The sequence below is a fragment of the Kickxella alabastrina genome, assembly GCF_025024165.1.
Source record: "Kickxella alabastrina strain RSA 675 chromosome Unknown BX661scaffold_10, whole genome shotgun sequence".
Taxonomy (NCBI): domain Eukaryota; kingdom Fungi; phylum Kickxellomycota; class Kickxellomycetes; order Kickxellales; family Kickxellaceae; genus Kickxella; species Kickxella alabastrina.
In genome coordinates, this window is record NW_026251481.1 from 302511 (window position 1) to 328880 (window position 26370).

General features: G+C 49.0%; 13 protein-coding genes across 13 annotated transcripts; 5 read left to right on the top strand and 8 right to left on the bottom strand.

Annotated features, from left to right (window-relative positions):
* Positions 1-292: 292 nt before the first annotated feature.
* On the bottom strand, positions 293-1962 carry BX661DRAFT_181981 (DAHP synthetase). The gene has a single exon (XM_051535861.1). The coding sequence runs from the start codon at positions 1801-1803 to the stop codon at positions 355-357; it is 1449 nt and encodes a 482-aa protein (XP_051391909.1). The 5' UTR covers positions 1804-1962; the 3' UTR covers positions 293-354.
* Positions 1963-2693: 731 nt separating this feature from the next.
* Positions 2694-3784, top strand: BX661DRAFT_181983 (uncharacterized protein). The gene is given in 2 exon segments (XM_051535862.1): positions 2694-3432; positions 3445-3784. The coding sequence occupies 2 exon segments, from the start codon at positions 2765-2767 to the stop codon at positions 3578-3580; spliced, it is 804 nt and encodes a 267-aa protein (XP_051391910.1). The 5' UTR covers positions 2694-2764; the 3' UTR covers positions 3581-3784.
* A 30-nt stretch (positions 3785-3814) lies between these two features.
* BX661DRAFT_13574 (uncharacterized protein) lies at positions 3815-4594 on the top strand. Its single transcript, XM_051532663.1, has 2 exons — positions 3815-4132; positions 4277-4594. The coding sequence occupies exons 1-2, from the start codon at positions 3874-3876 to the stop codon at positions 4528-4530; spliced, it is 513 nt and encodes a 170-aa protein (XP_051391911.1). The 5' UTR covers positions 3815-3873; the 3' UTR covers positions 4531-4594.
* BX661DRAFT_170819 (B-cell receptor-associated protein 31-like-domain-containing protein) lies at positions 4565-5549 on the bottom strand (the record flags this gene model as incomplete). Its single annotated transcript, XM_051533653.1, has 3 exons — positions 4565-5119; positions 5331-5354; positions 5502-5549. The coding sequence occupies 3 exons, from the start codon at positions 5547-5549 to the stop codon at positions 4565-4567; spliced, it is 627 nt and encodes a 208-aa protein (XP_051391912.1).
* A 616-nt stretch (positions 5550-6165) lies between these two features.
* BX661DRAFT_170820 (uncharacterized protein) lies at positions 6166-7015 on the bottom strand (the record flags this gene model as incomplete). The annotated part of the gene is made up of 2 exons (XM_051533654.1): positions 6166-6452; positions 6586-7015. 2 exons carry the CDS (start codon positions 7013-7015, stop codon positions 6166-6168), a joined length of 717 nt encoding a protein of 238 aa, XP_051391913.1.
* Positions 7016-7292: 277 nt separating this feature from the next.
* On the bottom strand, positions 7293-9930 carry BX661DRAFT_181987 (uncharacterized protein). The gene has a single exon (XM_051535863.1). The coding sequence runs from the start codon at positions 9856-9858 to the stop codon at positions 7525-7527; it is 2334 nt and encodes a 777-aa protein (XP_051391914.1). The 5' UTR covers positions 9859-9930; the 3' UTR covers positions 7293-7524.
* Positions 9931-10225: 295 nt separating this feature from the next.
* BX661DRAFT_181988 (emp24/gp25L/p24 family/GOLD-domain-containing protein) lies at positions 10226-11134 on the top strand. The gene is made up of 2 exons (XM_051535864.1): positions 10226-10519; positions 10657-11134. The coding sequence occupies exons 1-2, from the start codon at positions 10346-10348 to the stop codon at positions 11065-11067; spliced, it is 585 nt and encodes a 194-aa protein (XP_051391915.1). The 5' UTR covers positions 10226-10345; the 3' UTR covers positions 11068-11134.
* Positions 11135-11176: 42 nt separating this feature from the next.
* Positions 11177-12228, bottom strand: BX661DRAFT_198182 (putative mannitol dehydrogenase; the record flags this gene model as incomplete). The annotated part of the gene is made up of 2 exons (XM_051538204.1): positions 11177-12067; positions 12100-12228. The coding sequence occupies 2 exons, from the start codon at positions 12226-12228 to the stop codon at positions 11177-11179; spliced, it is 1020 nt and encodes a 339-aa protein (XP_051391916.1).
* A 306-nt stretch (positions 12229-12534) lies between these two features.
* On the bottom strand, positions 12535-13714 carry BX661DRAFT_181992 (putative mannitol dehydrogenase). The gene is made up of 3 exons (XM_051535865.1): positions 13143-13714; positions 12865-13119; positions 12535-12838 (listed from the first exon to the last, which is right to left on the bottom strand). Exons 1-3 carry the CDS (start codon positions 13644-13646, stop codon positions 12590-12592), a joined length of 1008 nt encoding a protein of 335 aa, XP_051391917.1. The 5' UTR covers positions 13647-13714; the 3' UTR covers positions 12535-12589.
* Positions 13715-15283: 1569 nt separating this feature from the next.
* Positions 15284-16409, top strand: BX661DRAFT_181994 (fatty acid elongase). Its single transcript, XM_051535866.1, has one exon. The coding sequence runs from the start codon at positions 15387-15389 to the stop codon at positions 16239-16241; it is 855 nt and encodes a 284-aa protein (XP_051391918.1). The 5' UTR covers positions 15284-15386; the 3' UTR covers positions 16242-16409.
* A 644-nt stretch (positions 16410-17053) lies between these two features.
* Positions 17054-17727, top strand: BX661DRAFT_181996 (30S ribosomal protein S6; the record flags this gene model as incomplete). Its single annotated transcript, XM_051535867.1, has 3 exons — positions 17054-17175; positions 17201-17248; positions 17437-17727. Exons 2-3 carry the CDS (start codon positions 17201-17203, stop codon positions 17725-17727), a joined length of 339 nt encoding a protein of 112 aa, XP_051391919.1. The 5' UTR covers positions 17054-17175.
* A 3153-nt stretch (positions 17728-20880) lies between these two features.
* BX661DRAFT_209979 (uncharacterized protein) lies at positions 20881-22363 on the bottom strand (the record flags this gene model as incomplete). The annotated part of the gene is made up of 2 exons (XM_051538708.1): positions 20881-21068; positions 21231-22363. 2 exons carry the CDS (start codon positions 22361-22363, stop codon positions 20996-20998), a joined length of 1206 nt encoding a protein of 401 aa, XP_051391920.1. The 3' UTR covers positions 20881-20995.
* Positions 22364-23436: 1073 nt separating this feature from the next.
* Positions 23437-25502, bottom strand: BX661DRAFT_182001 (mitochondrial processing peptidase beta subunit mitochondrial precursor). The gene is made up of 3 exons (XM_051535868.1): positions 25322-25502; positions 24851-25066; positions 23437-24717 (listed from the first exon to the last, which is right to left on the bottom strand). Exons 1-3 carry the CDS (start codon positions 25358-25360, stop codon positions 23563-23565), a joined length of 1410 nt encoding a protein of 469 aa, XP_051391921.1. The 5' UTR covers positions 25361-25502; the 3' UTR covers positions 23437-23562.
* Positions 25503-26370: the final 868 nt, after the last annotated feature.

Below are 26370 nucleotides of genomic sequence, written 5' to 3' on the forward strand. Positions count from 1 at the left end.
TATTTTACTAAAAATAGCCGACACACAATTGCGTAAGCAAAATGTAGCTGTAATTTTTCATTTCATTCCTGTCTTTATGTGTATCCCTCGGGCAATTAATCCATCCCCAATAGCAGTATTTTGTATTCAAAGCAACACGCATGTCAACCGTGCGAGTATATTAAAAAATGTAATTGAATTATGATATTAGTTACAATAATCCATATGCACTGTCATATATGCACATGACTGGTATGTTTGTGGCAGTGTCTTTTGCTTTTTATTTTAAGAAATGTGCGCATTGACATGGCAAAGCGATTTGTTGGGGTTTTTTCTGTAATTCTTCAACACTAAAATATAAAGGGAAATAAAGGATTACTTGGATGACTGGTGTTCATATTCAAAGACCTTTGCAATCGTGAATGCAATATCCAGGCTCTGCTCGTAGTTGAGGCGCGGGTCGCAGAAGGTCTGGTAGTTAGTGGGCAAATCCGAGTGCGACAGCTCCTGCGATCCGCCAGTGCACTCTGTGACGTGCTCGCCAGTCAACTCGAGGTGCACGCCCGATAGCCTGCTGCCGAGCTCCAAATGAATCGTAATATTGGAAGTGATCTCGCTGACAATAGCCTCAAAGGACCTGGTCTTGTGCCCCGAAGGCGCCGTAGTTGTATTGCCATGGCACGGGTCGCAGCACCAAACAGGCTTATGCTGGGTCTTTTGCACCGCAGCGATATGCGCAGGCAAGTACTGTGCAATCTTATCTGCGCCGTACCTGGTGATCAGCGTGACTCTACCGGACTCGAGCAGGGGGTCGAGGATATCCAGGACGCGCACGAGTTCCTCGGCCTCCATAGTTGGGCCAACCTTGACGCCGATGGGGTTTTTGACACCGCGGAAGTACTCGATGTGCGCGCCGTTCAGTTGCCGCGTGCGGTCGCCGATCCAGATAAAGTGCGCGGACAGGTTGTACCAGTCGCAGAGCTCAGGGGCGAGCGCGTCGCGTGGCGGCGTGGATGGCTCGTATATGGCGCTGCACTTAGCCCGGTTGGTGGGCAGGGGCTTGGCCACGGAGCGGGTCAGTGCTTGCTCGTAGTCCAGAAGAAGCGCCTCGTGCGACATGTACAGGTCGACGGTGTTTAGCGCCGTGGCCTTGTCCTCAGTGGCGCCAATAGTGCCCATGAATCCGAGAGAGTCCGTCAGCCGATTAACAATGGTCTGGTACTCCTTGCGAATATCAGTATTGCGCACATGGCCCAGATCCCAGGCCTCGGGGCGGTGCAAGTCGGCGAATCCGCCGGCCAGCAGAAGCCGCACGTAGTTGACTGTTGCTGCAGAGTGGAAGTATGCAGCCAGGAGTCTCTGCGGGTCGGGCTTTCTGTTCTCCGGATCAATTCCGTTGACGTTATCGCCGCGGTACGACAGAATAGTCTTTCCGTCGCTGGTCTTCTCGTACGCACTGGACCGCGGCTTGGCGTATTGGCCGGCCATACGGGCGATGCGCACAACGGGCATGCGCATGCCCCACACGAGAACGAGACTCATTTGCAGAAGAATCTTGAGCTTGTCCTCGATCGCCTGTGGGTTGCAGTAGTCGAAGGACTCGGCGCAGTCTCCGCCCTGCAGAAGGAATGCCCGACCCTCGGCTACGTCCTTGAGCTGCTCGCGTAGCCGGTCGATCTCAGGCGATGACACAAGGGGCGGCATGTTGGTCACTCGGGACAGAACTGTCTCGAGCTCGTTGGCGTCGTCGTATACTACGTCTTGTTTGATGGGCTTGGACTTCCAGGAGTCTGGTGTCCATGCTGATGGGGCTCCTTCGCTCATGTTTATGTGTGTGATGTGATGTGAAAGGAGTAAAGAGCTGATAAAAGCAAGTGTTGGGAGTGAGGGAGAAGGTTTTGCAAAATAAAAAGGACAAGCGGAGAAGAGATGTTGTGCCCCTGAACAGAATTTCTGATCTGACGGTGCGTGCTTTTATACGAAAAAATATATGCAGGATGGTTGGGGGTACGGTGAGACGACGGTGGAGGAGGGGAGAGTGCGAAAATCTCTGTGCTTCTGAATTAAAACAATCTTTTTTTGTTGTTGATTTTTTTGCACAAGCAGTAAAAGGCCAATAGCAGTCCTCTCGGTGTTTATTGGTTGTGAGTAATAACAGCACGCATTCTGCTAGTGACACTTAAAGCCTTACTTGATGCGTCATGTCAGGCAAATTTGTTTATCTTTTGTTAGAATTTTTAATGATTTATTTTGAACTGCCTCGAGCGAAGGAGTAAAAAAAATAATAAGATAACATTAGTTTATTTTTCGGTTGGGGTGCGGGGGGTATTGGAATATGGACATTGCGCCTGGAAGCCAGAGGAGGTGGCGAGGCCTTGAAAAACAACAATGTAAATTTTTATATGCGCGAACAAAAAAACTAATATTTATTAGTGTAAATATGTGTCGAAAAAAATATGTAAAGAAATTGTGGCGGACTCGAGGAATTGCGTGTTCAAGCCACCCAAATCATCGTCACTTTTTTATGCTTTCATGGTGTATTTCAGAAATTAATCGCAGACTTCCAAGTTCCAGATTCTCACATGAAAGTTAAAAAACATAACTTTTTTCCCACACCTCGTTGATCCCATTTTAAAAGTCTAACAAGTTTACAGATAATACCGTGAACTGAAAAGGGAGAAGGGTGTTGCATTTAGAATGTTTTTATATTGTATCACATATGTTTATAAACTGTTTTTAGTAGATATTTTTCTGTCTTGTCATCTGCACTACAATTTTTAAAAAAATGTACGTTCCCACCAAGCGACGCCTCGCTATGGATGATCCATTTTTTGATCTTGGCAACGCCGAAACAAACATGTACTTTCACATCAAAAAGCATCCATCCCCTATCACCACCACAACCAACAGCAAAAACAGCGATAACAGCAACAGTAACAGCGATAATGATAACAGCAGCAGCGGCAACACATCAGACGACAATTCCGGGCAACAAGCAATAGCCCAAATAAACAAAGTCTTAGAAACCAACATCGACACCCGATACTTCTCCTTCTCCACGCGCACAATTATTTGCCACGAGCCGCCATGCCAAGGAACCGCACACCCGGCCATATCCTACGAACTGCACTACGACCAAATGCACCGCAATAGCTGTTCCACATGTAATGCGATATTCCCCAGCTCTCACTGGTTGGATCTGCATATTCAAGAATACCACGATATGTTTTTTCAGGCCCAGATTGCTCGCACAGATGGTGGGCTGAATTACTCATGCTTTTTGCCCGCTTGTGTCGAGATGTTTGAGAGTGCCGGGGAGCGCAAAGAGCATATGATTGAAGTGCATCGTTTTCCGCTGTCATTTACGTGGGATCTTGTTCAGGATGGGCTTCGGCATGCGGGAAGGGACGATGACTGTGACGATGACTGTGACGATGACGATGATTACGACGATGATGGTGATGATGGTGATGATGAGTGTGCCGAGGATATGGATGTTGATCTGATTACAGCTGGATTTAAGCGGTCTCTGCGCATCAGTGCTCCAGAAAAAATCACGTTTGGAAGGCATGAGGACAACCAATATCAGTACGACCATTGAAAATAACTATATTTCACACAATGATAAAAATAGATACATTAAGCAAGGTAAGACAAGAAGTTGCTGCTTTCTGAGCAAAAGCCAACAGACCAAAAAGCTTGTATATTTCACAAAAATGAGTTTTAACTAAAAAAACTAACCATAGTACAAAACAGTCTATCCCAAAGTTTAAAGCTCGTATTATAGTCCTCATTTAACAAAACCAAACATTAAACTTTTCTTAGTTTTATTACCATTTTACACTATTTTAATATATTTTTTGCCAACATAATAACCAACAAAAAATAAGGGAAATGCAACGTCTCATTAATAAAGCCTGCACACGACCAATGGAAGACTGGGGTCTTGATCCATTATTTTGGACCTCAGCGAAGCTATTTATCAGCGACTTGCACAGCGCCATAGCCAACACCAATGGCGCTTATGCCAGCGCTGCATCGTCGTCGGCAGCAGTTTTTTTTGTAGGGAACGAGCATGTAGTTCGCAGTGTCGAGCTGGTGGGGGTTGTTGTGTCTGTGGATGCCCGGGGCTCAAAAATGACCGTGTACCAAAGTAAAGTATTCTTCTCATATTTATGCATTTATACATTTCAGCCACGGTTTGGAATCGTTATGATAAAATCTGCGTGTTTTTTTAAAAAAAATTAGACTTGGTTGCTAACAAAATTAATTTTTCCTATACTTTTTTCATGTGTAGTTGATGATGGTACTGGTATAATTTCTTGTGTTCATTTCACGACAACAGAGGAGCAAAACAACTATAATTTGCGGCATAACTATGAACTGGGGATCACACTTTGCATTGAGGGCCGGCTGAGCACATTCCGGGACGAACGCCAAGTGATAGTGCGTGTTTGCAAGCAAATAGAGCCCAACCAAGAAACCTTAGCTTGGCTAGAACGACTGTCGCTGAGAAAGTTCCTATCGATATCGCTGTTCCAACAACAATAAATAATATCTTACGCTTCCAATTATTGTTTTCTTTTCACGCATCCTTCTTTGTCTCCTTGCTGCTGTCCAACTGCTTGCGAAGACCATCGCACTCATCGGCCAAGCGCATGTACTCCTTATGGCTTGAGTCAGCCTGCTTCTTCAGCGTAGCCATATCTCTGTCCTTCCTCTCGAGCTCGGCAATCTCCTTGCGGGCATCAGCCAGCTCAGCCTTAACCTTAACCAGCTCAGCCTTGGCCGAACCCGGTCCTGAGGTGACCAGAGGGGTAGCGCCATCACCTTCAACAAGCTGTCCAACGAGAGTGTGGGTGGATATGAGGATGAGGCCGAGGAACATGGTGATGCCCGTCAGGTAGGTGTTGCGCTGGGCATAGAACTGCTGCAGCTTGAGCTGGCAGACGGCGTGCTCGTCGACGAGACGTGTGGTGTTCTTGGTCTGCTGAATCTTGTACAGACGCATGACGGCGTCGGCGAACAGGAGAAGAATAAAGCCAAAGGCTATGCGCACACTGTAGAGGGCCCTTTGGGCAAGAACGGACCTTGACGACCAGGTGATCATTGCGCGCCTCCACCGGTTGGGCATCGGAATCTACAAATATGAGATGACGGTGAGAGGGGAGGGGAGGGGGCACAACGACGTAGACAAAATAGTATCGCAGCCATGCATCGTTTGTTAAAAGTAGAAGGTTTAGTAATGTAGTACAGAGAAGACAGAGCTGTTAATTTGAGCTCCCACCATTCTTTTTTTCAAGTCAGGTTTCGAACAGCTGGCAGGTGTTGCTAGTTTGAGTGTTACTTACAATGAGAACGACAAAGACGAATATCTACATGGTAGTAAAAAAAGACAAACAAATAGGAGAATGGGTTTTGCAGAGTTAGCGTGTGCTTGAGAACTCACTTGATTAAGTGAAAAAGTAAATGAAATTCGGTTCGTCGTCGCGCTAAATAGTTATTCCCTTCCCTCAGCATACCTCTATCAGCAACAGTGCAAAGACGCCAGTGTATTGTAGCGTAGCCATGTTTTTCTAAAGTCTTTGTTAATTTTGTTACGGACTCGAATCCCAAACGATATAAAAGAGAAAAATATATTTGGTGAAAAAAGTGGTTAGAAAAAAATATAAAAGAGTAGAAAAGAAAAGGAAACAAAGTTGAAAAGGGTCCCCTTCTCAAATATTTATAAAGTTTTTGTTTGTCCACCTGCTCACCCAAAATGTTCGATAGACACACCCCCACCCCTATTCCTGGATTAACACGAATTTTTATTCCGCTGACTTGGAAAATTAAAAAAAAACGACACGACGACATGGCACACGATCTCACACACTGCGCATAAAAAATGTAAAAAATTTATAAGAAAAAAATCGATGACAAAATATGCTCGTCATCATCATATCTAACATCCAACATCCAACAATCCCCATCCCCTCACAAAAAGGATCTATTTACCCCATCTCTTTTCAATTTTAGCGTAGCTGCCCAAAGCGCGCACAACAGCATCTCCCAGGCTCTTAACGCTCCCCTGCCCAATCTGATAAACCTCTGTATTCTGCAACTGCCATGGTGGGAACTCGGGGATGCAAATCAAATCATCGTAAAGCAGCAAGAGTTCTGGGTGCGCAAAGCCAAATGGATCCTTTAGCAGGATGCCACCATGGTTTCGTCGATGGATTTGGCCGAGAGGGTGCCGGCGCTGACTTGCTTGGCGAGAGAGCGGGAAAGCTCGACAAGTGCAGGGAAGCCGTCTTCGCGCGACCAGAGGGAGACGTGGAGTGGGTGGTTGCCGGGGGAGGTGATGTGGCGTTTGGCGTGGTGGGTGCCAAGGTCCAGAATTATGCTTGGGGGTTTGTTGTTGTATGCCCGGCTGATTATCTTTGATTTGCGCAGGCGTGCTTCGATGGCATCGGCAAAATCTTTGAGGCGGCCTACAACGGTAAGTAAATATTAAATAAATATAAAATCGGTATTAAAAAATATCATCTGTGTTAGTATTAAATATCATATTAGCATCTACTATTCCTACTTTTTTTTTCCAAATAATACTATTTTTTAACTTACCATCTCTGCTGTACACAGTCAGGCGTGGGATCTTCGCCATGCCGCTCCAGGCACACAGGGCTTCAACATCATCAACAATATCGTCCGTATGCCCATCGGGAAGCACCACGGCGAAATGCTCCGGTCTCTGGGGCAATGAAAGCAAAAACATCTCGAGCTCCGCCCTCTCCTCTACCAACGCCGGCCGGTCGCCCAAAAGCAAGTCATGCACGTCAACTTCGTTCTGCAAAAGAGTCATTTGCACCCAGCTCTGGAAGGATTTGTGTACAGCAAAGGCAAGATGAAGGAAGCGCAGGATTGCGTAGCAGAGGCCGTCGAAGATTTGGCGGAGGAAGGGCTTGGATTGCTGCGGGGTGTCATCCGGGATGCCGACAAAGCGAATGAGGGCTGCGACAGGCACGAACACAAGGAGCCAGAGTGTGACTGACATGGCGGTTTTTTATTAAATATTTTTTTGAATTCAAAAGAAGAAGAATAACAATAATAATAATCTAGAAATGAAAATGAAAATGAAAATGATGATTGAGAAGAGGAAGAAGAGGAAGAGTAATGAAGAGAAGTTCGCTAGGTGAATGTCCTTTAATCTTTTTCTTTCTTGATTCAAGTGAGCGAACAGAAAAAAAACGGACAATCGTGGTGTAATAGAATGTGAGCGCGCTTTTAACAAAAAGGCATCATGTCGCTCGTTGCAATATTTCCTTACTTTTTTGGATTTCAAATATTATAAACATAATATGGAGCACATATTACAAAGAACGGTGGTAACAAAAAAGGGAAAGTTGCATTCAGCCTTGCCTTTTGACTCCCTCCAGGCACGTTTCAGCCACACTTTAGCCACGCACCAGTCCTTTATTTTGTCGCTAAATTTATTTTGCAGCCATTGACAAGTGGAAACTCAATAAAGCCACCCAGACAAGCCATACAGTGTAAAACATTATTCTATACATCTACATTCACCGAAACATAGGTGGCCTCTGTCAGGAACTGCTGTGGCGGTGGGTGGTATGGGGCCAGCTCGCTCAATTCCATGACACTGAACCAATCGGTGTTGGCCAGTCGGCCCTCCTTGTCGTGGGTCCAGAACCCAAGACAATTATCCACTAGGCCGAAATCATACGGGTCCTTCTTGCCCCCCGTACCGCTGCTGCTGCTCAGAGCCGCGTACCCCATGCCTGTCAGCGGGAAGGACTCTTCGTTCTGCGAAAGCACGCTGGTGGAAGTCATTGAGCTGGCATTGGAGATGGGCGGCGGCATGTTCTCGGAGCCAGCAGCCTCAGCGTCGGCTGGGCGCGCAGTGGCAGAGGTCGACATGGTGCGGTCGCCGGACTCCACAGTGCCACCAAGCCCAATGATGGCCGACTTGAGCCACGACGCAGCGCCGGATACAGGGCCCTTCTTGGCGCCCTGCTTGGAGCCGTGGCCGTGGCCATGGCCATGGCCGTGAGCGTGGGAGTGGCCATGCTTGCACTGGTGGCCGTCTTTGCCCCTGGGCGCCACTCGCAGGTACCCGGTGGTCATCTCGTTGGTGGTGCAGCCGACGGCAACCTGGTACAACTGCGACACAAGCAGGAAGCCGGCCCATGAGCAGTTGATGCCCAGCCATCCGGTCAGCACCACAGCCCAGGCATCGGCCTGGAACAGCCCGCACATGGACTCGCCCAGGTAGCAGGGCTGGCCCGGAATAGGGTCGTAGACGACAAACACGTAGCTCAAATACATGCTGACCAGCACCACAAAGACAAAGACGCCCAGCACGAGAAAACCCAAGAACAGCATAAAGCTGCGGTGGTTGAGCGCGCCCACGCAGTTGTACGTCCACGGGCAGTGGTGGTCAAAGCGCACCACGCAGCGGTTGCACACCCGGCAGTGCTTGGACCGCAGCGGCCGGATATTGAGGCACGTGCGGCAAAAGTGATCAAAGTCCAGAGTCGCCGCCGCCGCCAGCCGCCGCACAGTGGGCGCTGCGCCCAGCAGCGTCTCGTTGCGCGCCACGTAGCCTGGATCGCCGAACACCGCGCGGTAGAAGTGCAGCAGACACAGGAACAGCATCCCGGCGAACACAGTGTTGAGCAGCCAGTGCGTCGGGATAGTGCGGCCGTCGATGGCGCCGGCAACTGTTACCGGCAAAATGCGCGTTGCCCAGGTGACCAGCGTGTAGAGCGCCGACGCCTGGAAGACCGCCGAGAAGTACGGCACCGACTGCAGGTGCAGCGGCTCGCGCGAGCGCACCACGTAGCGCAGCACCAGCGCGTGCATGGCCGCCAGCACGCCTAGCGCCAGCGGCACGCCGACAAACCACGGGTACGTGGCCACAGCCGCCAGCGCCGTGCCCACCATGACCAGCGGCAGCGCCGCGGCAGCCAGCTCCTTGCGCAGCGACCGGCCCATAACGCGGCGCCCGGAGTCATCGACCGCGCGCATCTTGCGCGCCAGCGACACCTGCTCGTCGAACACCGCAGCAAAGTTGTTCTGCACGGCGTAGTCGCGCGGCGTCTGGCCGCCGGCATCGCTGGCTGGGTCGGCGCCACGCGCCAGCAGCGTGTCGACGATGTCCGCCGCCGTGCTCATCATGCCGAAGTGCAGCACAGTCATGCCGGTGTTGTTGCGAGCGTCGATGTTGGCGCCGACGCGCAGCAGAAACTCAACCATCTCCTGCCGCCGCTGATACGCCGCCCACATCAGCGGTGTTGTGCCCATGGCGTCGCCAGCGTCCAGCGACCCGGCGCGCGCCTCCGCCTGCATGCACGCGACAAACACCAGCACCGGTATCGACCCCGAGTGCACCGCCGCGTGCAGCGCCGTGTTGCCACCCGAGTCTGTTAAAAGCAGGTTGGCCCCGCGCCCGACCAGGTACTCGACCGCACACAGGTGCCGCTGCGCGATTGCCCAGAAGATCACCGGGGCAAGGAACCGCTGGCACCGTGCGTCAATGTCCGCGCCCACGTCCTCCGCCAGGTACCGCAGTACGCGCATTGCCGCCGCCTGTGCCGCCCAATGCAGCGCTGTGTTGCCCTGCGCATCCAACTGCGATCCGCTGGCCGCCCCGGACGCAATCAGATGCTGCACACGGTCGATATCGTCTGTCTGCACCGCCTCCCAGAACCCGTTGTCAATGGGCTGTTCTGCCGCCGCTGTGTGCTTGGATGTGCCCTCTATGACCCCCGCCGCATCGCTTGCCGTCACGGCTGTCTGCGCAGCTGCTGTTGCTGCTGTCTTTGGCTTTATTATTTCTTTGCTCCGGTCTCTGCCGCCGCCCTCTGATGAAGCGCTCATGTTTGGTGAATGTGAAATGGAATACAAAAATAAATTTACAATTACAAGTTTATTCTAAGCCTGAAATACAAGCTGCTGGCACTCACGGCGACAAGAAGCAAAATATCGAAGCACGCTCCCCAGACCCTGTGGCCAAGCAAACACCATGCACTCTATCTTCCTCATTGCTTGATTTCCCAGAAGCCCAATTCAAAAGGTTCTCATTTTTTCTTCCCTTGGCGACTCACGCATTTGAATCAAACATTCTTGAGTCGCACGTGCATTTACATTTGCAGATCGAGCCAATCGCCCGTGTCCAGCACAATGAAGTAGGCGAATATAAACACCGCACGCCTTTTTCAACATTTGCAAGAGGCCTCAATTGAAGCAATCTTTGCAATCCGCGACCACCTTCCTTTTCTTTCTTCTTTCCCTTCCCGTTATTGCTGCATTCACCCACTCGTTCCCCTCCCTTATTTTTCCTTGTTTTATTTTATTTATACCTCCGATGCTCAAATTCGCTTCGCTCGCACTGGCAGTGGCCGCGCTCCTCTCCCACGCCGCCGCATACACAACCATCATGCTGCCCAACTCCCAGGAATGCTACAACGAGCGCATGAAGCACAACGACCACTTTTCAATTACCTTTGAGACCGCTGGAAAGCTGCCCATTGACTTTTCAGTACGTTTATTATACGAACAAAGCAAAAACAAGCTTACACCAAACACCCAGCCCAAAAATAGCACGCCATGAAACAAAGCGCTAAATTACAAATCTTTACACACACATCTTGTAAAATTGTTGTCTCTTAACTTTAGCTCTTGGATGCGTACAATAACCCTGTTTACTCGCTGCCCCACTCCGGAGAGGGAAGTTACGGTTACGCGGCAACATCCGACGGACGCTACTCGTACTGCTTCAAAAACAACGCGCCTCATGAGATCGTCGTCAACTTTAACCCGCACGGGCCTGAGGAGGAGATATATCTGGTTGACCATGATGCTACGCCCGCGGAGAACGAGGTTCGCAAATTGTCGCATAACGTGGAGGAGGTCAGAGACCACTTTAACTTTATGCTTTTCCGTAATGAGGTGCATGATAGCAATGTGGAGGATACCCAGCGCCGTATGTTCCACTGGGCTGTGCTGCAGACTTTGGCTTTGGCTGGTGTCTGTGGATGGCAGATCTACTATGTGCGTTCGCTGTTCAAGGTGCGCGGCGTGGTTTAAACAAGTTAATTTTGTTTTCTATGGATTTTTTTAAAGATAAAACATATATATATATATATATATATATGTGATGCGTCTCCAGTAAAAAAACTATTTTTTATTTATATATTTAGTGCGTCAGGACAATGCGATAGCGCGCCTTGCCTGCATCCATGCGCTCGAGGGCCTCGTTGACCTGGTCAATCGGGTACTTTTCGATAATTGGGCGGATATTGTGCTTGGCAGCAAACTCGAGCGTCCTCTTGATGATATTGACGCCGCCGATCATCGACCCGGTGATAGCCACCTCGCTGAAAATAAAATCAAACGGCGAAAACTGCATATGGCCCTCAGGAACCGCCAGCAAAACGATCTGGCCCTCGTAATCCATCCACGAGATAAACTCATTGTACTGGTTGGATTTCGAATTGGACGTGACGAACAGGTAATCGAGCGAGCGACTGGCCTTCTCGACGTCCTCCTTGATGCCCGTGTTGACAAACTTGGTGGCGCCCAGTTTTATGCACTGCTCATGCTTATCAGCCGAATGCGAAAAGGCAATGACCTCGGCACCCAGAGCATGCGCGTACTGGATGGCGAGATGGCCCAGACCTCCAATGCCAATGACACCGACACGGTCGCCCTTCTTGACACCCTTGCGTAGCATGGGGGCGAACACCGTTGTGCCGGCGCACATCAGGGGTGCAGCATGCGCAGGATCGATGGCCTCAGGGATCTTGAACGCATAATTGGCGTCAACGCGCACAGCCTCAGCGTACCCGCCCTGGGCCTGCTCGCCATCGGGGTACTTTGAATTATACGTCAGCACGCCCTTGGGGCAGTGGGGGTCGAGATTGCGGCTGCAGGGATTGCAGCTATCCTCGAGGCATGCATGAGCCTGGGCGCCGACACCGACGAGATCGCCCTCCTCGAGGTGCGTCACCTTGGGACCCTTGGTTATCACCTTGCCGATAATCTCATGGCCGACAATCACTGGGTACATGGTTCCTCCCCATTCCTCCTTAGTGGTGTGCAGGTCGGAGCCGCATATACCGCTGTATTCGATTTGATTTCGACGTCGGTGTCGCCGATTGCGCGAGGCTTGTACGTGAAGGGCTCGACTTTGATTCCGGGCTTCATGGCTGCCCAGCCGTGGATCTCGTTGATTTTGCCTTGAACCATGTTTAAAATTTTTTGTTAAAAGTTGGGAATTTAATAGTTATTTGTTCAGTTATTTGTTCACAATTATTTTTCTCGCCAAGATGTTTTTTGCCCGACCTTTTATACCACATCGAGATTTTCGCATAGCTAAATTTTTTATATATTTTTTCGGGTTTTATTGGCTTTGTTGGTTTCTCAGAAATTGCATTAATGTTTTTACCAAATAAAATACACAAACACGGCCATATTGCATAAAAATCACCACACACCGCCACCACAAATAAAAAATATCGAAGAGTCCAGAAGACACCGCATAACTGGAGCATGTAAATAGAAACAAACAAAATTATATTAAAAATATACGCCAAATAAATAATACAATCTACTGCTTGTTCTCAAGCACAACGCGGTACCGAGCCTTGCCGCTGCTAACATGCTCAATGGCCTCGTTGACATGATCCATGGGGAACCGCTCGATAGTAGGGAAAATCTTGTGCTTAGCCGAAAACTCCAAAGTCTCTTTCAAAACCTTGACACCAGCGATCAGCGACCCAGTAATGGCCACCTCGGATTTAATGAAGACTCTGGGCGACATGTTGAGCTCGCCCTCGGGAAGAGCAAGCAGGACAACCTGGCCGCCAAATCCATCCACGAAACCAAGTTACCGTACTGGCTGGTGTGCGAGTTGGACGTGACGAACAGGTAGTTCAGGGTGCCGCGCACGGCGTTGACCTCCTCCTCATTAGCAGTGTTGACAAAGATAGAGGCGCCCAGAGTTAAGCACTCATCGCGCTTGTTGGGCGAGTGCGAAAAGGCAACGACCTCGGCACCCAGAGCATGCGCATACTGGATGGCGAGATGGCCCAAACCACCAATACCGATGATACCAACACGGTCGCCCTTCTTGACACCCTTGCGCAGCATGGGGGAGAAACCGTGGCGCCAGCGCACATCAGAGGAGGGGCGTAGACGGGGTCGATGGACGCGGGGATCTTGAACGCGTAGCTGGAGTTAACGCGCACAGCCTCGGCGTAGCCACCGTGGGCCTGCTCGCCATCGGTGTACTTTGCGTTGTACGTAAAGACACTCTTGGGGCAGTGGGGGTCGAGATCGCGGCTGCAGGCATTGCAGCTGTTCTCAAGGCATGCGTGAACCTGGGCACCGACACCGACAAGGTCGCCCTCCTCCAGATGGGTCACCTTGGATCCCTTAGTAATCACTCTGCCAACAATTTCGTGACCAACAATCGCCGGGTACATGGTTCCTCCCCACTCCTCCTTGATAGTGTGCAGGTCGGAGCCACAGATACCGCTGTACTCAATCTTGATCTCGACGTCGGTGTCGCTGAGGGGGCGGGGAGTATAGGACCAGGGCTCGACCTTGAGTCCGGGCTTCATGGCGGCCCAACCGTGGATTTCGTTAATTTTGCCCTCAACCATTTTGTTGTTAAAAAGTGAATAAATTTTATGTGAAAAGAGTATGTGTTGAAATATAAAATTATTTAAAATGGGGGAGCAAAAGCTAGAGTGGAATGCGACAATGCTCATTTTATACCCCCACTGTCTCTGTTGTTCCTGACAAATGGATTGATTTTTTTACTTTCATCGTGTTGGTAAAGGCCACTTGTCTGCAGGTAAAAGCTGCAAAATGTGACGAATCCTGACCATATCGGAAGACTGATCGACTGTTCTGTACATTACCCCTATTCCTCTTCATTCTTTGTGGTATGTTAATTGTTATTTTTTGTTTTGCACTTTACCAAGACAGATCAATAACGCATATCCATTCATCGATCGCCCAATGCAAATTGCGGACTAGAAACAAGCAATAGTTGCTGACTAATTCATTAGCTCACCGTTTCGAAGATGTAGAATTAGCTTCGTTTTTTACGATTCTGTCTGTCTGTATGCGGACGTACGTCATCTACAGTTCAAGTGTTTTTAGTCGACAATAGTGCCCAGCGTATTAATTAGCGGTTTCCATTGGCCCAAATGTCAGCAGACACTGTTTATCCCACTACATCATGTGCCAGAGCAATCTAGTTACCAAAACCCTATATTGATTTCGCTTTTATCACCTGGATGTTAGACCAATGGTCTTCCGAGCTAATCAATCTAGGTTTTCCAAATATCCAATCCGCCCAATGGCTAAGCGGCTTCTGCAAACCTACCTCTTCTCGCCCCCCAACAAAACACTCGCTTTAATTTATCCGTTGGGATTGTTCTCTGCATTGCGGCTGCCTAATCGGACAAGGACAAGGCAGGAATAAGATAAAAATGTTTTGTCTTTGCTCAAAAGAACCTGGATATTTGTGTTCGGATGTCTTGTGTAAAGCATTGCATTCGATTGTTGCGCCCTCAGATTGTGTGACAATATGGACAACATATTGCTATATTCATGTACTTCAAATCTTGATTGCTTGAAATTTGATATACTTGACCTGTGCTAAATATATGTTATCACCACTTGCTCGCACTATATTCCATCTCTAACGCAGTTGTGCATTCTAATGTTTGCCACGTGTAGATTTCTAACTTTCAATCCTATAGAGTGCGGATTTCGCATCTAAATTTTTTTTGGGGGAGGGGGAAAGTGGGGAGTACACAAGCAAGTACGCAAGTGAGCGATTGAACGATTAAGGGAGCGAGTGATTGGGCATAGATAAATGCAGAGATTACATTGTATAAAAAGTTAATTCGGGCCCAGTCGCCATGAGTAGTGGAAGACTAATAACTAATGCATTGCGGAAAAGCCTACACCCCGGAGCAATACATTTCCGGCCGCAGCCATCTGGCTCTTTCGTTGGACGCACTGGCTACCAGTACGCAAAACCAAGAGGGTAAAGCCCCATTTCCACTTGCTTTACTCGCCTAATTCAGCCACAGAGGAAGGCGGGAATGAAGGCGACGGGGAACTCCGTGTGCTGGAGGTGCAAATGTAGTGTAATGGAAAATGGAAACAAGGCAGGAATTCAGATACGAGAAAGGTGAACAAAAGACAAGATAAAAAGAACTTTTCCTAGCAAATGCAGCCAAAACAAGAATAGTAAATAATACGTTGTTTCGCGTCCACCCCCCCTCATTCTCTCCTCTCCTCTTTTTTTGCTTTTGTTTTGTTTTATTTATCTTTTTGATCTGGTCACTTTGTTTATATTCTTTTATTATAGCCTCCCACTAGCCATGCCTTTGCGTATCGATCCGCCAGCTGGCACCCACGTAAACCTCAGCGATATTCCGCTCGGCGAATGGTACCCGTTTTTCATGCAGTGGCAGGTCCCCACCACCGTCGCAATTCTCTACACGGTGATGGCATTCTACTTTAACCCAAAGTCGAACAAGCTGTCAAACACAGAGGCTAAGCGTCTGAACCTCAAGGTCGCAGGAACCTCCGCCAAAAAGGCGATTTTCACCCCCATGAACATGTTTGTTTTCGCGCACAACGCCATTCTCGCTGTATACTCGGCCTGGGCATTCATGGGCGTGTTCCCCACATTCATCAACGACATCTCAACTAAGGGCCTGCGCAACGGACTCTGCGACTTTGACGGTACTCGCTGGAACTCGGTTCTGTTTATGCACACCTACCTGTTCTACCTGTCCAAGTTCTACGAGCTGATTGACTCTGTCATTATCATTCTCAAGGGACGCAAGGCGTCAGTGCTGCAGATTTACCACCACGCGGGCGTAATTATGGTCATGTACTTTGCCAACTACTACTGCTCGTCGGCCAGCGTCTTTATCGTTTGGGAGAATGCCGGCGTGCACACCATCATGTACACCTACTATGCCCTGACGGTCATTGGCATCAGCCCACCGGGCAAACAGTATTTGACCTCGCTGCAGATCTTCCAATTCCTGTTTGGTCAGTCCGTTGCTGTTATGTATATGTTGATTCCCGGCTGCGAGACTGCCTCTCAGCGCACTTGGGTGTGGATTCTGACCGCATACCTGCTTCCTCTGATTTACCTGTTTGTTCAGTTCTTTGTGTCGACTTACAAAAAGCCTGTTGCGCCCAAGCAAAAGAAGGCCGAATAAAGACACTTTCGAACCTTACATTTAAATAATAATATTTTTTTTTATATTTTCCTCATCCTATTACATTTAATAACAGTGAAGTGGCACCCTTTCGTCTATTTCTCTGCCCCTCCCCACTGCCTGATCACGCACGCAAACCAACCCCTATTAATGCCGTCCCTATTTTGGATGGCCAAATCCCAGTTGCAAGCGTTACCACCCCCATTTTTGATGGCATTGCACAAGTTGCAACTAGCGTGGCTCCTCACTTGGATATTGCATCTCCCCTCAATGGAATAAGCAGCCCCCAAAATCAGACGACGCTTTTGGAACAAAGATATTGCAGCAAGCCTAAACATGCGCATCGTCTTCAACTGCTTCAGCGAGGGATTGGTGATTCCTGCTCGATTCACGCGATCAGTGGCAAAAGACGATTGGGGGCAAATATGCTCAGAATTTGACCTATACCTATTGTCCTCTATCGGATGAGTAAGAGCCCAAGTGGCGCAGAATTGAGGTAGTCAATTATTTTTCCCACATATTTTTCATATTCCAGTGGCGTTAACACCTCACTTATTTTCACAAGGCTATCTGAATCCATTCTCTACTAGTTGTCTGAGTAATCAGCGAGCTAAGCGAAGCGGGTGATAGTAACTTATTTGGCACAAGCAAAAATCAAAGTCTGGCTCGTCGCCTTGAACCCTTCGGGACTTGATTGCCTCCCAACAAACACACATTTGTGTCAAAAAAATCAATCGATCACGCAAAATCATCAATTTCGAGGTTATCTCTTTTTTGAGTGTGTGTTGCGCTTGTTGATCGAAAAGACAAAAAAATTATAGCTTCTCGTCTTTTCAATTTCAATTTGTGTTTTTCTGTTCGTGCATTTATAATTCATTTTACTTTAAAAAATTCAGGGCATAGTCAAACACTCCCCCCCAACACACACACACACTTTAAGGATAAAATACATTGGAACCATGCCGCTGTATGAACTCGTTTGCATTTCCAGGTCGACAATCACTCAGGTACGACAAGCGCCATATGCTTTCATACACGCACGAAGAAAACACATTCAGCAAGGGACATATACCTTTTTACTCCCAGAAGATACAAAAAAATCAATTTCCTTGCATGGCAATTCGAATAGACAGTACACTTGACTTTAATTAACAACCCCACCAACTGAGTTTTTTTACTTTGAATGGTTGTGTAGGAGAACATGCGGATGCTGCTGAAGAGGTCGGCAGAGACAGTGTTGGATCGCGGAGGCGCCGTGCGTGGGTTTGTTAACATGGGTAGAGATCAGCCGCTGCCGTACCGCATGAAGAGGCATATGGAGTATCACACTCGCGGATCGTTTTGGCTCATGCACTATTACTCGAACCCGAATACGTCCAGTGTGTTGATGAGCCAACTGAAGCTTGACCCGCGCATTATTAGGTGCAATGTGGTCAAGGTTACAGACAAGTTGAGCGAGATGGTTTCCGTCGGCGAGCGGGCGTAAGAGCTGAGAGGGTACTTGAATCACCACTATTTCTATAATGAATAAATAGCAGATATAAATGATGTTTGCAATGAGTTTTCGGACAGCTTTTTATAATCCTGCTATGCTGCGTATCGCTATTTCATATCCAACATATCGAATGTGGGGGCGGATATGTCCAGACAGACAGCGTTCGTTTCCCAGCTTATTTGGGCGCTGTAATCGATTATAATGTCGTTGAAAGATTATCAAGATATTAAAATCAACACATTAGGGGTTTTGATTATGTTTGTGGAATGTCTATTTTGTTGTTGGCATATGTGTGCCACAATATAATACCCGCCATTTTATTGCCATCAATGTCAATTGCAATAAATCCGTAAGCTTGTAGAAGGATGCTTTATGTGTGCTGCTCCCCAAAAAAATCAAATGATATTATTTGTCTGCAAAACTACAACAGACAGCCGAAGGACAATTGAATAGCATTTTGGTGTCTGCCGTTTGGAGAGAAAAGCCACTAAAAAATATCAGCGACAGCCAGATAATAATGACAAAACCAATTGTTTTCATTATCCTCCCCTTACCCGCCGGTTGTACTTTTGCCATGGTACAGCCTATTGCATTGCATGTGCAGCATTAACGATAACAAACATGCCAGACCGCACAATAAACCTCAGCTGCCGAATTAAACCAAAAACACTAAAAATTTGAGAAATCAACGTGCGTTCGTGCAGAGTAACTCGTGGAATATTTCTGAAATACACACAACAATGCAATAGCCGCGTGCGTGGAGGAAGAGGGCGCACATTTCGCCACTATTTATGACATGTTTTGTTATTTTTTGCAAGTGCCGAGGAAGGAGTGAGTCCGAACATTTCAAAGCCTCCCTGTGTTAAAAAATAATGGAAATGAAAGGGAGAAATGATAGCAATGCGGCAGAAATAAAAACAAGGAAACAGCCATATTATTTTTCTTCATGTCTATCATCTGTTGTTTATAATTTTATGCTTATTATAAAAAACTATCTTCAAAATGCTAAATACCCTTATAAATATTGCCACATATTTGAAGAACAAGTTCTATCCGTGCGCGGATTCTGCAGACAACGATGACGATGTCCCCAAGTCTACGGATGAGGCCGAAATGTCAGTAGCTGCTGTAAATGTTGATATGGCTGGGAGCACTGGCGCAGAAATGGGGGTCCCGGCTGAACCGCTGTCTACGGTTACCATGGCGCTAGCACTTGTTCCTATAACAGAGCCCAACATTGTCGCTGTGCCCGTAACGGAAGCTGTTGCCGTGCCCGTTACTGAGACTGTCTCTGCGCCAGTAATCAATGCTATCTCTTTGCCTGCTCAAGTAACTGAGGCCGTCTCTGCACCAGCGCCCGTTACCGAGGCCATTGCTGCACCCATGCCCGTGCCCGTGTTTAAGGCTGCCGTTGCACCCGTACCTATGCCTGTAAACAAGGCCGCTGCCGCACCCGTAATCGAGGCCACAGCGCCTGCATCCATGTTTGTCTTCAAGGCCGCCGCTTCTGCGCCCACGCCAGTATTAAAGCAGGCAGCCATACACGCGCTTGTGTCCTTTACAAACCCGCCTATTATCCACGCGCGCGTTTCTTCGCCAAAGCTTCTAAAGCCACCAAATGGCCTGGCTACTGTTTGTGACGTCAAGCCCAAGAGCGATGCAAACACTTTGCCTCTGTTAGATTTCCCAGCCCTCCCACCATCTGGAGTTCTGACGCCAGTGTCATCGTTTTGCTCAATAGGCACACATTCAGCGTCCCGAGTACCATCCCATTTGCGGATGCATGGAGGGTTGCGAGCGATAGGTGTGCCGGTGGATCGAGCAATATGTTTGATGGTATTTTTGCCGGTTTGGCCAATTTCACGACGACGTCTGAGTCAACTTCTTTGAACAGCTCATGGTTCACTGTGACTCCTACCATTGCGCCGGTAACAATATTGGCACCAGAACCCTTCAGACTGCACAAACCGCTCTTTATGTATGTTGACAGGCCCCCTGTCATGCCCGCCATGGCGCTCCCTTTCATGCCCACGCGGGCGCGCGTCACTGCATTCGCACACGCCTCGGCACAAGCATCCAACAAAACTATTAAGTCGGCATTTGTTCCTGTGAAAGACTCCACGTTTGTTCCCGCGACGGATGCCGCTATTGAGCCTGCGGTGGCTCCGGCTCCGGCTCTGGACGTGGCATTTGCATCAGCTCAGGAAAGTCGCACAATGGTAAATTCAGTGTTTGTTTCTGCGAATAAGCCTGCTGTCATGCCCGCGGCGTCCCCAGCCACTGCTTTTGCACCGGAACCTTACTCGGCAGCGGCACTTGGCAGGCTGTTTAATGCGGAGTTTGCGTCTCTACATAGGTCAAATGTCAGAACAGACATTGGGCGCGACATTGATGCTGGGAGCAGCGCAGGCACAAAGTTCAAACATTTTGGGGACACAATGTCTTTGTCCGCGAATGTATCTGCTTTTGGGCCCGCGGGAACTACTGCCACTTCTTTTTCAGCCGAACCTGGGCCAGCTCCAGCCTCAGCATCCGCGTATGTCAACTATTCCAATCCAGGATTTGCACCCGTAAACAGCTCTAGATTTGTTCCTGCGAACAATCCCTCTTTCACGCCTACAAGCATACTTTCCTACACGCCTGCCAACAACTGTTATTTTGCGCTCGCCAGCAGCTTGTCTTTTGCGCCGGCAGGGCACCCGGTTATCGCACTTGCAGCAGTCCCAGCGTATTGGCAGGCAATTGTCAACCAATGCACCGGCGCCGCCAATGCCCGACTGATTGAGAACGCTCAGCTCTTTGATACATGGGACAAGCAGTGCCTGATGAGCTGGGTCAGAGCGATCGGCAAGTACGTGCTGGAAAACATGCCGAGCGAGTGTTACTCGTTGGAAATTAACTCGTTCCTTTGCTTTGCCCAGTCGAGAATATCTTTGGCTCTTGCGTGGGCGACTCGTGTGGCCTATATGTGCGCACTGGAGGTCTGGGGAGCCAATGTTCTGGGCCCCAGCTACTTGGTGCTCCAGCATGAGTACCTTGAGGCGATGACTCCTGAGGTATTTGAGCAATGGTTCCCATACTGAACTTGCACTGCACTGCATTCAATCATTTTTTTATTTTTCATTAGCACTTTGCTTTTTTTATTGCCTTTTTTATTAACGAATCATAGCATTTATATTTGGAAAAAACATCTACAATGTTTAATTGAGCAACTAAAATGAATCAATGAATCAATGTGGCCAGCCGTGGATAGACAATTTTAGGTTCGATTTTGCTTATTAATCACAGCCAACAAGAGCCAATTTCCAGGTGAAGCACATATTTTTCTCAAACTTTGAAAAGCATAAACAAAAAATGGCGCATATTTTTATTTACTGCTGGGCGCACTGCACACCAGGTCCCTGTTGGTGGGCATCCTCGTAGTCCTCATCCATGGCATCGTCGCCCTCGCGCATGTTCTTCTGGTGGCGGAGATCAAGGGCCGAAAGAACGACCTCCTCCTGATAGCGCCTGCAGGCAAGGTGGGCAGGGGTTTCCGGGGGGGCAGGATGTCCTCGAGCTTCTTGATGTTCTCCTCGGTGGTCCAGTTGCTCTCGGGGAAGCGCACGTTGAACTTGACAAACAAGTTGCCCATGTTTTGGTGGCGGTGGGAAGGCATGCCCTGGCCCTCGATGACCTTGACCTCTCCGGGCTTGATTGCCTCTCCAGGCAGGATGTTCACGTCGAGGATGCGGTCATCGAGGTGCTGGATGTGAACATTGCCGCCAGCAAGTGCTGTGAGGAGGTCGATCTCGGCCTCGTAGTGCAGGTCGTCGCCGCGGCGCTTGAACCGAGCGTGCTCCTTCTCCTCAATGACAATGATGATGTCACCAGGAACGACACCTGGTGCCTGGTCGGCCTCGCCCTGGAAGACAATCTTCTGGCCGTCCTTCATGCCGCGCTCAATGTGCACCTCAAGCTGCTTGCGCTCGTTGGTGACCTTGCGGCCATTGCACTTCTTGCAGCAGTTACGCGGGTCAATCTCCACGCACTCACCGTTACAGTTGCGGCACTGCTGCTGGATCTGCTGCACCATGGGGCCCATCTGGCGGATGACAACCTCAACACCGCGGCCGTGGCACTTGCTGCACTGCTTGACAGCACCCTCCTTGCCGCCCTTGCCATCGCAGCCGCTGCAGATGACGCTCTTTGAGACCTGCAGCTTCGAGGTCTTGCCCTTGTACAGGTCCTCGAGGGAGACCTTGAGAGCGTGTGCCATGTCGCGACCGCGACGGGGTCCGCTGGGACCACGGCGGCCACCACCACCGCCGCCGCCAAACATGCCACCCATGCCGCCTCCGCCAAAGAACTGCGAGAACAGATCATGGGGATCGACACCGTCCATGCCGCCGCCAGCTGCGCCGCTCAAGCCGGCCTCGCCGCGCTGGTCGTAGATAGCGCGCTTCTGGGTATCGGACAGAATTTCGTAAGCGTGTGAGATCTCCTTGAACTTGTTGTTGTCCTCGGGGTTCTGGTTCTTATCGGGATGGTACTTGAGGGCCATCTTCCGGTATGCCTTCTTGAGCTCGCTGTCATTGGCGCTGGGGGAGACGCCGAGCAGGTCGTAGAATTTTGTTTCGGCAACCATTATCAAATAGCGATTCTTTTAAAGTATGTCGCTGTAGAGTTTTCTAGTTGGATGTATAAGTAAAAAAAGTGATAGTTGTGTGGACCGTCTGTTGAATCACTAGCTACAAGCAATGAAGTAAAAAAAGAGGCTTAAATGAGTTGAAAATGCTGCAATTGAAAGAGAAGAAAAAAACAAGATGGAATGTAAAAGTTTTTGTTTAAAAAGAGATTTCTTTGGAAAGCAGGGGACTGTTTATTTATGCAGCAGGGACAAAGCTGGCTTGCGAGGCTGCCGTGAGCGCAGCACATATTTTTTTCAGCCTTCGCTGCTCACAAAAGAACAACATGGAACGGCAAAGAACAGTTGCCATGTCAATTGGGCTTCTTCGTCGCCTTATTGGGTGGGCCGAAATCTGCATAAAAAAGACAGAAAGAAGAGAAAATGAAAGGGAAAAAAAGTGATGGGGAAGGCGCGGGTGCCCAGACAAAGTCAATCGACAGGATACAAAATGCACCAAGTGAATGACACAAAGCGGCAAAGCGTAGCGGCAAAAGGGTGCGGAGACATATCCCAGCTCAATCCAACCAATATAAGACAAGCTAAAGAAATAGAGAAAAATAGAGCGCGTTCATACCTATGTGTTCTTTAAAGCAAAGAGGCGGACAAAAAAGTTTAAATTTTAAAACAGTGAGACACGAGAAAAGCACAAAATGCTTGGGCTTGGCATTGTTGTCATTGGAAGCGCAGTTCAAGCCAAGTCCAATCACAAGCTCAGTGTGTCGTGTCGGGTCGCCCACCACGCTTGAGGCGATTGGGTCCTTGGCCAAACATTTTTCAATTATTTTTTCTTTGGGGTGAGCGCCATAGCTGTCCACCAGCTGAAAAACCCCATCCAGTTAACTTTACTGCGCGTACGCGCGCACGCAGAGAACGCGGAATCCAACAAAAAAACCTGGCTGCCAATTTGCTGATTGGGTTGGCTGGCCATAAAAAAGTGTGCGTTGCGCGATCAAGCGCAGCAAGATCAAATCAGTTGACATCATATCTTTCATCATATCTTTCGGCCGCCAGATAAGGCGCAAACAGGCTGAAAAGCGTAAAGGATAGGTGAGAGTGTATGTTTGGGAAAAAAGAAACAAAAAATATTGAGATGGGAAAATTCGGCGGTGCTTCAGACAACCAGCAAAGCTACATTTATTTTAGACTTGGCTGTTGGCTTAGGCGCGCATCCACGACATGGCCGAGCGGATGCGCATGTAGTCAGGCATGCCCTGGATGGGTCCGACACCCACAGCGGCAACCTCCTGGTCCCACAGGCGCTCATAGGCGACCTTGCGCACGGTCTGGGCATCGATGGCATCGACAGCAGCGGCCACCTGGGCGGGCTCCATGCGCTTGCCGTGTGTCAGGATCTGGCGGCCAATGTCCTCGGCGATAGCGGTGGTGCCGTCGAGGTTGAGGAGAAGCGAAGCCTTGAGCTGCTGCTTGGCGCGCTCAACCTCGGCCTCAGTGACGGAGGTTGACAGGCGAGCCCACTCCTGGAGAGTGAAGTGCACGAGGTCATCGAGGTTGCCGACGTTCTCCGAGGTCAGGTAGATACCCCACAGGCCGGTGTCGTGGTACGACGTGTTGAACGACATGAAAGAGTTAGCAAGGGCGTTCTTGGACACGACCTGCGACAGGCGCGAGCTGACGTTGTTGGGCGCGCCCAGAGAGCGGTCCCAGTTGCCGATCAGCGACTGCAGTGTGAGCATCGAGAAGTAGTCGGGGTGGGTCCATCCGACGCCCTCGACGGCAAGGGCAATGTGCGCCTGGGGGATGTCATCGTTGCGCACGCGCAGGTCCGAGCCCCAGAAGCGGGGAGGGGCGTCCTTGCGGGTCGCCAGCGCGACGGGCGTCTCGCTGGTCTTGACCGAGCCAAAGTGCTTCTCGGCGAGCTTGACAAGATCATCGTGCTTGACGCCACCGGCACCGACAAGAACCATGCGGTCGGCAGTGTAGTTGCGCGAGATGTACTGCTCCAGATCAGCCTTTGTGATGGACAGGATGTTCTCACGGGGGCCAAGAATCGTGTAGCCGAGGGGGCTGTTCTGGAACGCCGTGGCGTGCAGGTGGTCGAACACAACCTCCTCCATAACCTTCTCAACCTCCTCCTGCTCGCGCAGAATCACGTCGCGCTCGCGCTCGATGGCGGCCTCGTTGAGCTTTGAGTTCTGCAGAATGTCCGAAAGAACCTCGACGGCCTGGGGAACGTCCTTCTCGAGGGCCTTGGCGTAGTACACGGTCTGCTCGCGCGAGGTGTAGGCGTTCAAGTGGGCGCCCATGTTCTCGATCTGCAGCTCAATGTCGTGCTGCGAGCGCACGGATGTACCCTAGAAGAAATAAAGCAATTAGAATGCAAATGAGTTTAGCCAACAGGCGAGCAAACGAACACCAAAAAACATCGTAAACAAATGTGATCCGGCTGCTCTTTGCACAGTAGCCAATTGATGCTCGTGTATTTACCTTAAAGGCCATGTGCTCGAGGAAGTGAGCAGAGCCGTTGTCCTTGGCGGTCTCGCTGCGGCTTCCCGAGTTGACCCAGACACCGACAGTGGCGGTGCTCACCGAGGGGTTGTTTTCGGTGGCAACCGTAAAGCCATTGGGCAGAGTGGTGATCTGAGTCTTGCCAGCGTTGACCGTGGCATAGCGAGCGAGCTGGATGCCAGCAGGCCGAACAAACTATCAAAACAAAAAGTGGCGTGAAATATGGCGTTTAGTTAGAAAAATAGAAAAACGGGTTTGTGTTATGTGCCTGAAAAGAAGTTCGGTATATCTTCATTAAATTCCCGAGAAAACAGTAGGTTGTGTCCATTTCTGTAATCGCCGGCGCTGTTCGACAAATTGAAGCGGTATTGAGCAAATACCACCCATTGTTCGATTCAATTGCGGACCACACACTAGCCGATTCGAATTCGGCAAGGGTTTATATCTTACCTTGGGCAAAGCGTTCTTGCTGAGATAGTTGAGAGCCATTGTCTGAAATTAACGTCCTTTATCCTAAATTTCTCAATCGGTGTAAGAAAACGATTCGAGTGAGACCAGGGAAAAATAAAAAAATCGCTAAATAAAAAACGCACAGTTGGATTTATAAAACAGAAAATAGGCAAAGTGGAGGAAAAAAGAACAACTCGACAATTGGATTTCGAATTTGCACCTTGCAAGCGCTGCAATTATTTTGGCGTGCAACTTTTGTGCGCTCAAAATCTATTTCATCTGGCTCGGATGAGATAAAGATGCCCGCAATTAGTTAATCGATGCCGCTTTATGATAAATCCGGTGATCCGGTGATTGGTTAACCGTATGCAAGTCACAATAATGTGAAGCAGGGTTTTGTTTTTATTTTTATTTTGCAGATGCCTATGTCATTGTTTTTTTCCACTTGTCGTTGTTGGTCAATACATCAAAAGAAGCAACCAAAAGTTGGCTTTAATGTGGGCAATGCCAACGTTAATGCACATGTACATGCCAATGCCAATGCCGCTGGTAGTAGCTAATAAAACCAATACACCGGTCAATAAAAGAAAGCTAGACGGTTGTGATGGTAGTCGGGTTTTCCCCGTACAATGCCACACGCTGGTCCCGAGGCCGTTTCGCCACCACCCACAGCAACGCTCTGCAACGCTACTTTGCCATTTCAGTGCTGCCCTCCTTGTAGACATTGGCGTGTAGCTTTTGATATAGTCGGACAAGTGGTATATATAATAAAAGTTTGGATTATGAATCATAGATTAGCCAAATATCTCGGTCAAAGCTACAAAACGGATCCACTCGTCAATGCTTTTGTACAAATCAACCATATCTATGGCAGTCATTTTATTTTCAGGGTAAAACAATGTTGTTTTATATTTAAGCAAAGGAAAGGAGGTTACAGCGTCTCCTCTTGTTTGCCATCGTAAAAATTGTTGGCAATAAAAGTCGAGAAGATATTTGTCAGAAAACAAATTAAAATCGCCCAATCTCTGGCATCTCTAAAAAATGGTATT

Excerpts from the sequence above, each read along its gene's own strand:
- BX661DRAFT_181981 (XM_051535861.1), bottom strand. The coding sequence starts at position 1,803 with ATGAGCGAAGGAGCCCCATCAGCATGGACACCAGACTCCTGGAAGTCC.
- BX661DRAFT_181983 (XM_051535862.1), top strand. The coding sequence starts at position 2,765 with ATGTACGTTCCCACCAAGCGACGCCTCGCTATGGATGATCCATTTTTT.
- BX661DRAFT_13574 (XM_051532663.1), top strand. The coding sequence starts at position 3,874 with ATGCAACGTCTCATTAATAAAGCCTGCACACGACCAATGGAAGACTGG. Across the intron at positions 4,133-4,276 it reads AAAAATGACCGTGTACCAAA|TTGATGATGGTACTGGTATA; the intron begins GTAAAGTATTCT and ends TTTCATGTGTAG.
- BX661DRAFT_181987 (XM_051535863.1), bottom strand. The coding sequence starts at position 9,858 with ATGAGCGCTTCATCAGAGGGCGGCGGCAGAGACCGGAGCAAAGAAATA.
- BX661DRAFT_181988 (XM_051535864.1), top strand. The coding sequence starts at position 10,346 with ATGCTCAAATTCGCTTCGCTCGCACTGGCAGTGGCCGCGCTCCTCTCC. Across the intron at positions 10,520-10,656 it reads AGCTGCCCATTGACTTTTCA|CTCTTGGATGCGTACAATAA; the intron begins GTACGTTTATTA and ends TCTTAACTTTAG.
- BX661DRAFT_181992 (XM_051535865.1), bottom strand. The coding sequence starts at position 13,646 with ATGGTTGAGGGCAAAATTAACGAAATCCACGGTTGGGCCGCCATGAAG. Across the intron at positions 12,839-12,864 it reads CCAGCCAGTACGGTAACTTG|GTTGTCCTGCTTGCTCTTCC; the intron begins GTTTCGTGGATG and ends TTTGGCGGCCAG.
- BX661DRAFT_181994 (XM_051535866.1), top strand. The coding sequence starts at position 15,387 with ATGCCTTTGCGTATCGATCCGCCAGCTGGCACCCACGTAAACCTCAGC.
- BX661DRAFT_182001 (XM_051535868.1), bottom strand. The coding sequence starts at position 25,360 with ATGGCTCTCAACTATCTCAGCAAGAACGCTTTGCCCAAG. Across the intron at positions 25,067-25,321 it reads GCAAGAACGCTTTGCCCAAG|TTTGTTCGGCCTGCTGGCAT; the intron begins GTAAGATATAAA and ends TTGTTTTGATAG. Across the intron at positions 24,718-24,850 it reads TCGAGCACATGGCCTTTAAG|GGTACATCCGTGCGCTCGCA; the intron begins GTAAATACACGA and ends TATTTCTTCTAG.